This window comes from Dermacentor silvarum, chromosome 1 (genome assembly GCF_013339745.2).
Source record: "Dermacentor silvarum isolate Dsil-2018 chromosome 1, BIME_Dsil_1.4, whole genome shotgun sequence".
NCBI classification, from domain to species: domain Eukaryota; kingdom Metazoa; phylum Arthropoda; class Arachnida; order Ixodida; family Ixodidae; genus Dermacentor; species Dermacentor silvarum.
The window spans coordinates 210598086-210610833 of NC_051154.1; the positions used below are offsets into that span (position 1 = coordinate 210598086).

At 43.2% G+C, this 12748-nt stretch overlaps 1 protein-coding gene across 1 annotated transcript in view; it reads right to left on the reverse strand.

The window, feature by feature from the left end:
- Positions 1 to 12748, reverse strand: part of LOC119436716 (uncharacterized) — a 40444-nt gene that overhangs the window by 9579 nt on the left and 18117 nt on the right. Inside the window, 4 exon segments of the mRNA XM_049659845.1 lie at positions 5078 to 5226; positions 5838 to 5965; positions 7369 to 7467; positions 12323 to 12474. Coding sequence (XP_049515802.1) covers positions 5078 to 5226; positions 5838 to 5965; positions 7369 to 7467; positions 12323 to 12474 — 528 coding nt within the window.

A 12748-nucleotide genomic window follows, 5' to 3' on the forward strand; every position in this document is an offset into this window, starting at 1 on the left:
AGCAGTACAAGGAAAGAATAAAGTACGAGTTAGTTCACTTAAACCAAAGCTAGCGGTGGAACACACAGTCACTTTCACCTGCCTGCACATAAAATGTCTGAGGAGAGCTTAACCACTACTCCATCGGGTAACCATAGTACTACATACATTTGCTCTACACAGATTTACCCACATGACAAATATCTATGCATTAAAACTTAATTCAATGTCGTCACAACCACTATCAGACCTGCCAACCATGAAATTCTATAAATGCCAGGGTTGAAGTGAAAATACAGTGGAACCTCGTTATAGTTGAACTCTCATATAGTGAACTACAGTAATAGTTATAGTGAATGGAAACGCCAGTCCCGAATACGCTCCCATAGTCATCCACAAATGTTTTAACTGATGTAGTGAAGACGGGTTAGTGAAGAATTGTGTACATAGAAGAAAAAGATCCATTTCTTAATATATATCTAAAATGATATAAATAGTGCTATTGAAGAATACGAAATCTTAAGTAAAAGAAAGTAGGCACAAAGAACTATGGCTTTCTGACGACATAAACAATGATCGCACTCACCGAGGTTTCAAAAGACACTTCCAGTAACTGCGACAATTGGTGTGTGCACTGGCTGCCTTGAATTCTTATTAGGGTGGCCACAATGCTTTCCTATCACGGTGCACTTGGTGGCAGCATTTACATGTGTAATGATTTCACTTATAAATAATATTGAAGCACTACAAAATCGTTCTGTCCGCTTTATTTACTCTAGCCATTGTCGTATTTCTAGCGTCAGCCAAATGAAAAACGTCTCGACCTACCTAATCTATCACTACGTTAAATATCGCATATTTCTTTGTTTCATAAAATATACTATTTTAATCCAACTCTACGAGACACCCTTTACCACCCACCATTTCAGCCTGCAATGACCACATGTTTAATGTCAGTGTGCCTGCAGCTGCACCAACTTATATGCTGATTCTTTTATCTCGATATCTGGTACTGAATGGAACCACCCGCCCGTTTCTGTTGCTCCGATCACTGACGTCACCGCCTTCAAGACAGCCATAGATAATGAATATTGCGACTGTTCTCTGTTGTAATATCTTGTTGTTTTTTTTCCTCTTTTTCCACTCCGCCTTGTAATGCTTCGGCTTTGAAGGTAAATAAATGAATAAAATAAGCAATAGCAGCCCCTCCTTTGGTCTGCATCTTGCAATGTAACAACAGTGTCGTACAGCCTTTAGTACCACAAACCTTCTCTGTGAAGCTGTGTCAGTGTTGTATTGTGCCAGTCAACTGTTCAACATGTCCAAGCGGAAGGTTCTGTCTCTTCTTAACAACCAAAGCGGCTTCATGAAATTAATGCTCAGACGAACTGCATGGGTATAGCTACAGATGTGAAATCTGTGTTTCAATAAAGAATGAATATTTGTTCGAACAGATATTCAAACAGAATTCACCAACTATGATTAAAAAATTTTGATCATAGTTACAGAAAGTCAAATTGGTGAACTAAGGCAACGGTACTCATAGTTTTTTTTTAATACTTTTTTCCGGTCCCGACCACTTCACTGTAACGAGGTTCTGCTGTATACTGAAATTTAGTGAAAGATACTACAATGTGCTTTACTATTACCTACTCAAAATGTCAGTCTTTATTCAAAAATGTATTACCTTCGTTCCATAAGGAACATCAGGAAAAGACACTGCTCTAGAGTTGTGGAGACCATGGCAACAAGGTAATCACAGTGGCAGCAATGAGCCATAAAAACAAATTATTGCAAAAGACAAGTGGGTAACAGCTCATGGTGAAATGAAATGCATGGTAGGTACATCCATGAGTAAAAGTATACAGACCAGGAATAGCGCGATAAAGCCAATTTTCTTTTCTGCCTCTGAATGCAACTTGAAATTGAGGACTGCTGTCCAAAGATGGCATTGCGAACTTTCCAGTATACTCGCCAATTTCAGTTTATGCATGTTAATTACGACAAAATTGTTTTTATTTTTTCGGCGACCCTATGGTCTGTATACTTTTGCTAATAGGTGTACATAGTGGTAGCTACCTATGTTAAGTACCCACCACTGGTGGCTTAGTGACAATGGTGTTGCACTGCTAAGCGCGTGCCATGTGCATTGGGTGCACGTTAAAGATCTCCAGGTGGTCAAAATGGCCACTACGGTGTGCCTCAATCAGATTGTGGTTTTCGCACGGAAAACTTGAAAATGTATTTTAATTTACCTAGATGCCATTCTGTCGAACTGCCAACAGGATGTGCTCCCAAGCATTCCAATAATCAAGTTGCTTGAAATAGCATAAAAACAATGGTGCCAGCTTATACACACCCAGAGATGGGTGCCAAGGACCCACCCTGACCACCACAGGCAGAGGGGGAGACTGCAGCCCCCTACAGCTATATGGAAGTCCATACTCTTCCATGCACTTATAAACAAACACAGCCCTGATTATTATGATGCCCGAGCAGCAAACTATGAATTTGCTCTGGTAGCATTCTCTAAACAAGTTAACAAAATGAAGCGCTAAAAGTGAACAGCAAAGTGATACCTGCACATATACATGTGTGCACATATACATGTGTGTCCCACTTTAATTTTTCATGTTTCCACTTTGTAGTTGCAAAAGAACAGACTGACTCATCAGGGTTAACCTCCCAAAGCAACACAGGGGGCTTTGATAGACACCAAAGTACAGGGCTCCAAATTAATTTTGACCACCTGGTTTTTTTTAACATGCACAGTATACAAGTGTTTTTTTTTTTTTTTTTCCTATTCCGTCCTTGTTGAAATGCGGCAGTAGCAGCCAGGAATCAAAACCACGACTTCGCGCTCAACAGCAAGAAAAAGGAAGTTAGAGTTGGCCATTTCTATCATGCGACACGTTTTAAGTAAACATCTGACAACAGATTGAGAGAACAAGAGAAAAAAAAGAAAAAAGAAACAGACAATAACAGAGAATGGGTGCCACTGCAAAGTGCTTGTCAAAACAACTACACCCCACTGTTTTAATTATGGGAGGCACTTTCCATATTCAGCACGAAACATTAAGGGGGGACAGAGCTTTGGCATGTGGAAAATAGCGGGAAAAAAAAATATATATATATATATATATATATATTTCTTAAATCACATTTTCAGTTTCTGTAATTTTTTTTGCTATATGTAATATTTCGAAATATCTTCACTGAAAGCCTCGTAGAAATGCTCTAACAAATTTGTTGTATAAGCCAAGGTGGGGAAAATTTAACAAAAATCACAAAAACGAACTGTTTCAAGAAGCCACAATATCTCCGGAACAGTGCAACTGAGCGCCGCCATCTTGGTATTGTCAGAAAGCGCATTTCTCAGTCTTCAAATCTGCTGCTTCAGCTATCTCCTCCACACAGAAACAAGCGCACAAAAAGCAAATGATTGAAGGTCGTTCCGAAGTCACCGATTGGCCGTACCTGCCACATGACTTCAGCGGCTTTGCCATTGGTCAGGTGCTAGCTTCGTAGGAGCGTCGCCTGCTTTTTGCACCTCGCGACCTCTACGTCTCAACAACCGTAATCTCAACAAGTGTCAAAACAGGTGCTACATGGACAGAGCAGAAGCGTGGACGATCCCTTTATCTGTAGACGTCTTAGACACACGGCTAAGCTACTGACCATGGGGACACACGTGTGACCCAGCATCGCGCACAGAATCCTCAGACCCGCACCTAAGCCCATCACGCAGGCAATGCTTGGACACATGGCTAAGCATTTTACGCATCAGCACTTCTGACTCTGCAATCAAGCACATCACGCGTGGACGCCTCGGACCCGCGATCTAACACATTGCGCACTGGTTCCTCGGACCAGCAACTAAGAAAATTCGAGCATCAGGCGCCTCCGACTGCGCAACTAAGCACACCGCGCGCTGTCTCCTCAGACCCTCGACTACGCATATCGCGCATCGGCCCCTCGGACAAGCGACCAAGCACGTTGCATGCAGTCTCTTTTATCATATTGTCCCAATATCTCCTAACAATATCTATCCTACCACCCCTTTATAAAGAGAGCCTGATAAGCTCTGTTCACCAAGCCCTTGGAGCTGGCACAGGCACCGGGCTGCAGAAGCAAGGCACCACTCAAAAGTACAAGCTAGAAAAGTACCTAGCAGCTGCATTGCTGCCTATCTCTGATTTTAAGCTCCACAGCCAATGTCAAGGGAAGACGACTCTGAAGGCTATTGAGAGCCTTCATTCAGTAATATGATCAATTCTACCAAAAGAAAAATGCTTCACTGATTGTACTGGAGACTGCTATCAATGAGGCAGTCTGCAGGTACAACACTCAAACTATATTCATGCCCACATGGAGTTCTGCGCCTCACTTGGTTTGAAACCCAGGCACCATGCGCTTTGTAAAGCAGCAGTAAAGAACGCCATAAAAAAAAAAGTTGGGAATGAAGGCACGCCACCAGAGACCACATGTTAAAGAATCTCTGCATCATAAAAAAAAAAAAAACTACATTTGGTGCCTTTTAGAGAACTGAAGAGAAGGCAAAACTTTCAGAGCCGTTTTCTCAGAACTGTCTTCTTGCCTTTGTGCTCAGCTTTCGAAGCTTATTTCTTACCATTTGGCCTACTTTAACACTGCCTCTTTTTTTTTTGTCATATTCCTTAGTCTACAGTGCAGATCGTGACATTCTCGCTTTCTTAGCTTGACTTTTTCTAAATTAATGCTGTAACTATTTGTTCACCTCAAAGTATGCCTAATGTAAAGATAGCGTAAAAATTACAATCCAAACATTTTGTGTTGAGGGAGAAAAAAAAAAAAGCAAGAATGTCACGCCGTTCAGATCACATTTAGCTATGCAGTAAATTTCAATTAACCTTCCATTGCCTTTCTTAAGCTCCCTAGGCCTAGCAGGAGGTGCAAAGAAGAAAAATTCTGCTGAATAGAATCACTCCTGAAACTTTTATGGAATCATCAGGGAGATATTTTTGATATCTGTGCCAATTTTAACCAACAACCGTTATGGAATAAGGAAGTTGGTTCTCAAATGCATGTCACCCCTTCAAAAAGGCATTCGGATACCTACCTCAATCAGCCAGGTACGAAGGCAGTCATGGTGCACAACAGAGACATCCCCCTTGCAGTTGCACGGGCGAATCAGGGGTCCTGCATCAGTCCTCTCCGTATCATAGCAGATGAAGCATTCCGGTACTTTTTCCAGAGAGCTGAGGCTGTCTGCAAGACAACAAAGCACCACCTTTTTTAACACTTGTTTGACTTCCACTGCTTTCTGAGCAAGTGAAGGTCATTGATAAGCGGTTAAACATTTGGATGACTTGCATAAACTATAAGAATAAAGATACAGAAGGCAGAGCAGTTGGTGCCGAAAGTTCCTTTCAGATTTACTTGCCCACAGGTCAATGCCACTAAGTGCCTATGGTGTTTTCCCACCAGGGTCCTCATTGCATTATAACGACTATTTCGTCTTGCATGGCTGCACTATAAGTGTTAGGCACATGTATTGTGTTCTGTGGGAGGGTAAACAGGAGATGGAAAATATCGAATTACATCCAGTCTTGCCCAATAAGCAAGTCACATTATAAGTGGTCTGAGCTGTATAAGCCTTCAGCTCATCAAAAATTTAAAAGAATATATTACTACAAACAGTGGATAAAATGGACTGCATGGGCTGCTTTGGCTAGTTTCACGGGCATATTATAATGATAAAGTTCTTCAGATAAAGCAGTTTCCTGAATGACTTCACTACTGAGAACCAAAACTTTGATCACCACGATGGCTGAATTCACAAAACATTACCATCAAGCAAGCTGAGCACCTCCACTCACCTCCACTCTTGGCCAGCTCTTTAGGTACTGAGAACAAGGCTTCCGACTCGGTGCCCGTTGGGACCACCTTCTCAGGCTCTCGGCGCACGAGGAGCTTCTTTGGGTTCAGGATCCACAGCTGCTGCGGTCTGAGTGAATACAAACAGTACTGGATTCAGCAAGGCACCAGACCAGAGAATTTCATGTGCCAGCTAGTATGAAGCAGTCACTAAGTACAATACAGTAAAGGCTAATCAGAATTTTGCAGTGCCAGGCAGACTATACAAGTTATCAGACTGTCAAATTATGGAACTGACAAAGAAAACACAACTGACAAATGTTTACTGCATAAGCATACCTCTATTTCATTAAAAAAGTGAGAAGCATAACAATGGACCCTTTTCATACTTGTAAAGTTCACTTTCCCACAAGACAGTTTGCGAAGCTAATGGCGGTGTAGCTATTTTTGCAATCAGCGAATAGAATCACACTTTGCTTGTGTTATGACATGGAAACTGTAGACATGGCTCCTGTAATAAAACCATGCACAAGAGACAAGCCCCAGCATGTGCAGCTAGCACTTCGACTTCATTTGAACCACAACCAGTGCCGCCATTAGTTGGGCATACTTGAACACGAAAGTGCACTTGTGAATAAGGAAGATGGGCAATTGCTTTTAACTCAAGCAAATGATACAACGCAAGTCAGGTGTCGGGACAATCTACACACCTCGAAATAATGAGTCCTCTCTCACTTTTGTGTCCTCGTCTGCTCATGCTGCATGTATAGCCTAAAAACGAAAAGGCCAGTTGGCCGTTGTTGCCAATGGGCAGTTGAGGTGACTTTTACCTTTTTGCATTCGGCTGTACTTGCTATGTCTCACTAACTGGCCCAATGAAATGTGTTCGAAATAATGAGGGCCTCAACGAGTGCTTTACAGTGAAAAAGCAGAGACAGCTTGTCATATGCATTAGCAAGTGAACGCACTTTTCACAACTAGACGTATCTCCAAATATTTCATTGCAAGTGTGCTGATGAGCAATAAAATTGTCAAGGTTGAATACTAACAGGAAGGATATATTTGCATTAACAATGCCTTTTAGCCTTTTCATTGTCCATTAGCTTACAACGTGCTAAATTCGGATGTTGCGAGCCGCTTTTTGGGCCATGGTAGATGATACGAACAACCAAGCCACTTCCTAATCCCCGGCAGAGCCGATAAGGAGGCACAAGCATAGCGGTAGCGCCACGCACTAGCTGTTGCCAGGCCGGCAAAGGGAGCGCACGTCACATTATTGTTGCCAGGGCAACCTATGTTACTGTGCCTTGACTCCACCCCCCGCCGAAATTTTTTCCGACAATACTAAATTTGTAACCTTGAAGCAAAGTTATTTAGTAGCAAAAAGTTGCCAAAAGAACCAGGTAAAACTATCCACACATATGTATGCTGGATTGCTTTAACAGAAACCACTTTTCACAGCAGTCAATCAGTTTATGTTTAAACAAAAGAAAGGAGAGGAGAACAATATGAACCGGCAAAATTTTTACTTACTGAACACAATTCCAGAGCACACAAGGAAACCAGAGTGCCAGGCCCATCTCAATGACACGGAACATTACATCATGGCAGTTTCGGCCCAGCACAGCCACCCTGCAAGGCAATACAGAGAAAGGTAAGTCTGGACAAGTGAATGTTGTCTACAAGTATGGCTTTTTGGGCCAGTTGGTTAGATACATCAGAGGTGGTCATAGCGCTAGGACGAGCGCTAGGTATAGCGCTCGTCCTGTTCTCTCGTTCTTGTCCGTGTCTTCTAGCGCTATGACCACAAGTGAATGATGACTACAGCCAAATAACTGACGAAAACCACAATTGTGACAAATCCAGCATCGATACCATAACATGCAACTCCATTAGCGCCATCGGCTCCAAGATCCAACTGGTTTGAGGTCAAGCCCCCCAAAATAGGCTACTTCTACTTCTGCCAATAATGGGCATGCTTCATAGTGGTGTTTCAGCAGACAATTTGTGGAAGACATATGCCACTGACCATTTCCAGTGCTCCGACTGCTGTGAAAAGATGACGACCAACTGAGATTTCCCTAAACATATGCATGTGAACCACAGAAATGCTCTCCTAGGACAACCACTGAGCCAATTTGAATGGAATTTGCTGTATTTATCAACAATGCTAAATTATACCAATGGTTGGTACCAGAATTTTGATTATAAGGTCTCAAAAATTTAGGCCATTTGCCTTCTGCACCAAACTACGACTACAGAACCTAACGAAAGTAATCACAAAGAGCTGTGCAAGTATAGCACGTGCGTGGCGATAGTCCCAGTCTGCGCAACTACCACGGTCACAGAATTTCTGCCTGGTTTCGAAGGCAAACCTGCCTGACGCTTCCTCTGGCCGTGTTACCTAATTTGGTCCGTTGAACTCTGTCACTAATGAGGCCCTTTCTCACAAGATTTGAGATGTGTTGTCGTCAAACACTATTAAACCAGGTGCCTCTCTGTGGCTTAGAAATCAGAAATAGAAACTAAAACTAAGATTTTTATAGCCCCCACACGATCAGGGCTGGTTGCCAAGGGTGTGTTTAAAAGTCGAGAAAGATGTACAGAAATGTTGCGATACATTTATGCATCTGTGAATGTGAATGAGCATTTCAATCACCTCAAGCTGGAACTTTGACAGAGTCGAGACAGTATAGCCAACGCACCTACACTGTCTCGACTCTGCTCCCAACACAGATCACTTTCAAGATACGGCCCGCGCGCCGCCGCGCAGTACGCACGTGATGCTAGAGTATGTCCTCGTTTATTTTGCACTATTGCGTCTTAAAATTAAGCATTTTGATGTGTTCATGCATTTGTGTACATCATTGAGTGTTTCTATCGTTTCAAGGCATGAGTGACCCCAAATGAATAAGAGCATATGCTGCCTGAAGCCACATCAATCCAAACCAGTAACATGGCCCCCAACTCTATCGTCCCCCTAATCTAAAACTCTCTACAAAGTCTCTTGCATTGTTGCGTTGTGTGATTGCGCTCAAACGTCTGTTGTGTTGTCATTATACAGTAGTCCACTGGCTAAGCGCACTACGGCTCTCTGAGGACAACCGCGCTTGGGTTACGTTTGGCAAGGCAGAGGCGCTAAAACTGGAAGTGGCGTCTACCAAATTTGAACTGCGCGCCACAGTGACATTTAGAAGGTAGAGTGTTGTGGGCACGCCCCGCTCCACCGTAGCCTTCGCAGTGCAAGGCATTGAAGAAAAGTGGAAGCACCGCAGAGGCAGTGTTTGATTGTCATAACTCTGCTTCTGCTGAACGCATTGGAGTACTTTTTGCAGCAAAGTATTTCTGAAACAGCCTATTCTCACTTCAAATGCCTTTCTCCCCTTCGATAAAAAGTGGTTCAGGGCCCCTTTCATGACCTGCCTACTAGTATTTTCTCAGACATCAGATTATTTGCCAATGACTGTCTCTATCAGCCAAGCAACAGCATTAACAACATTCGAACACTCCAATCCGACCTTAATCACGCCAAAGAATGGTGCAGTAACTGGCTGATGCCACTGAGCTCTAAGAAGACATCTTTCTTTTCATGGCTGGCAAATCTACCCCACATAAGAATATCTCATTTATGACTCCAATATCATCTGGAACATCGCATACAAACTTAGGTATTCTCTTGTGGTCTTTCTTGGTCCCACCACATAAGCAAGCATTTCAATCACCTCAAGCTGGAACTTTGACAGAGTCGAGACAGTATAGCCAACGCACCTACACTGTCTCGACTCTGCTCCCAACACAGATCACTTTCAAGATACGGCCCGCGCGCCGCCGCGCAGTACGCACGTGATGCTAGAGTACAATGCTGCTAGCTATCCCTCCCTCCCCCTCGCTCCCTCTCCGGTGCCTCGAGCGCAACGGAAGAAGGCGCGCTCCCTCCCTGCTTTTCTTTCGTGCGCGCGAGAGATTTACACGGTCGTCAGCTCCTCTCGCACGCTTTCACTCGCACATAAGGCGCGCAGCAACGGCATTATCGCCCTTGGACTTTATATGGAACATCTATGCGCCAAAACTAATTTTAGGGCCACAACGCATCATAGACACCATCTTTAGATAGCAAATACGGATCTCAAGGCCATACTTTTGCTGGCAGAAACTGAAAATTCGTCATAGGTGTCGCCCCCGGCACTTTGGGCGGCCAATGCCATTGTCAAGCCACCAAGCCAAGCGACATGAAAAGTCAAAATGGCCACTCGAGACGGCGCGGGGTGGCAGTTCGCAACGTATGATGCAGGAACGGTCCTGCAGTTGTGACGCAACAGCACGGTTACCAATGCATTGGGTTTTATAGGAGCTGTGCCGGGACCGGCCGAAAACGACGTAACAGCCGGGAAAACGCAGCACCCGGGAACGTAACAGCGGGATTCTACTGTAATACTCTACACAGGTCAAAACTAGAATATGCATGTGCCACGTGGAACCTGATAGAAACACTACAATCTTTCCAAAGCCGTGCTACCAGGTTTATCCTCTCCAACTACTCATACAATAGCAGCATCTTAAGTCCCATATTAGTCTTCAAAACCTTGCATTTCATCGCGAAGTTGTTCGACTCTGTCGCTTTCATAAATTTTCTCACAATCCTCTTGTACATCTGACATCACCCTAGTTCATTTCCATTCTAGCAGACTCAACCATGCTAGGTCATACACCCACGCCAAGCCCGGACCGCAGCTCACTTTATCTTCTTTTTACGTGCGCAGCTCGCAAGGCTGGAATGGTCTTCCTGCCGACACTGTGTGCCACTCCAGCTCTATTCACTTCAAGGCAGACATTGTACATCTGCTCTGTTAAAATCTTGTCCACTCAGTTACACATACACCAGTCGCCACCTTTTCAAACCTATTCCCACAGTGTGTTGCAGTAAATTTATTTCAAATTGAGTGAAGCTGCTCAGACGTTGCCTTTTACATCTTATGAATTTTTTTACTGACCGCAGCTCACTTTATCTTTTTACGTGCGCAGCTCGCAAGGCTGGAATGGTCTTCCTGCCGACACTGTGTGCCACTCCAGCTCTATCCACTTCAAGGCAGACATTGTACATCTGCTCTGTTAAAATCTTGTCCACTCAGTTACACATACACCAGTTGCCACAATTGTTGCCCGTTGAAAAATCAGCCAGCGACAGCACCATTACATGAGTAGATAATTAATACTAGGTTTGTCTCACGTCAAGGGCACACATACCTAACAGCAAAAGAGCAAGACACAGAGGGCTCTTCGAGTCTTTTCTGTCCCATGCTTTTATTGCAGCTGCCAAATTCAAGTGAACCCATGCTAACTTGTGTACCTTTCCATACTTCTGAACATTATCAACCTGAATTTTTGCAACTTTATACAATAACATACACATGAGGCTTCTAGGACTACAGAAAGGATTACTATATAGTATTTCCTTGGCACATAAGTGAGCTCAACATGCTGTATGCATTAACCAGTGGATTCCACTCTCCATTAAAACAAACAAGCGCAAATATATACAGGGTGTTTCAGCGAACACTTTCAAAAATCCTTAAAGGTTGCCTGTGGTAGATAGCACAATTCTAGTTCATGAATAGTGTTTGCCTGAGCTCGTTGGTTGCTGGAAACCATTTGTGCTAGTTCATGAGCTGGTCTAATCGAAGAGGCAGACATTACTTGCACAAGACATTGAAATCCATAATCGAATGATTAACAAAAATTCACTAATTAAATTTTTAACTAATTACCTAATGGCCCATATTGCAATTTACAAATTGTAGCCGTGGAGTTCGCAAGGCGGATCCACCTGGAACGAATTCTCGGGATGACAGCAGTTTCAAAATATTAATTCACAGACTTTGCAGAGAAATGCATTGGTGTTCCAGTTGGTTTCTTAACAAAACGGCGCTTTATGCATTGAAGCACAAAATTAACTGGAACGCCTATGCATTCCTCCGCAAAGTTCGGGAATTAATATCTCGAAACTGGTGTCATCCTGAGAAATAATTCCAAGTGGACCCGATTTGTGAACTCCACGGCTACAATTTGTTAATTGCAATATGGGCCATCAGGCAATTAGTTAAAAACTTAATTGGCGAGTTTTTGTTGATTAGTCAATCATGCATTTCAATTTTTTGTGCAAGTAATGTCCGCCTCTTCGGGTAGACCAGCTCATTAACTAGAATTGGGCTATCTGCCACAGGCAACCTTAAATAAATTTTGAAAGTGTTCACTGAAACATCTTGTATATACACACACACACACACACATAGATATATTGCCTTCTGCCTAATTTTCTCAAACAGCACAAACTTTCACACAGGCAAGTAGCTTTTGCATGCAACCATGCCAGGCAGCTTTCAGTTAGCAAATGCTAATTATTATTTTTTATTTTTATATTTCAATGAACTAGCACCCTTTTTTAACATCTTTGCCATGCCGCTGCATATAAAGCAGGAGTGTGCCTCACTTGTCCTTCCAGAAGGAGCCCATGACATCAGAGAAGATGAACAACACCATTGCGAGCAGCAGAGTAGCAAATGCCACAAGTCCTAGTCGTGACTGGTGCACTTGCGACATGTTGGGAAGTGTTGGGGGCCCGGCCACGAAAGCACCACGCACCTGCATTTTGCATGACACCAGAGCTTAAACCAAAGGCACTAGGAGGAAATAATTGCACCATACCTACTATACTCAGTTTCATACATAGCAGGCTATGCTACAAAGACTAGAGAGACTTCTCTCACTGCTTCCCATTCCCGACCAAAAAATGGTACGTCACATATGAAAGACATAGGTATGCATCATGTACTAATTCAGTGAAACATTAAGTCTCATACTTTCATGCTGCAAATCTTGATGCATTTATTGCATGAAAGGTGTCGCAGATGTAGGC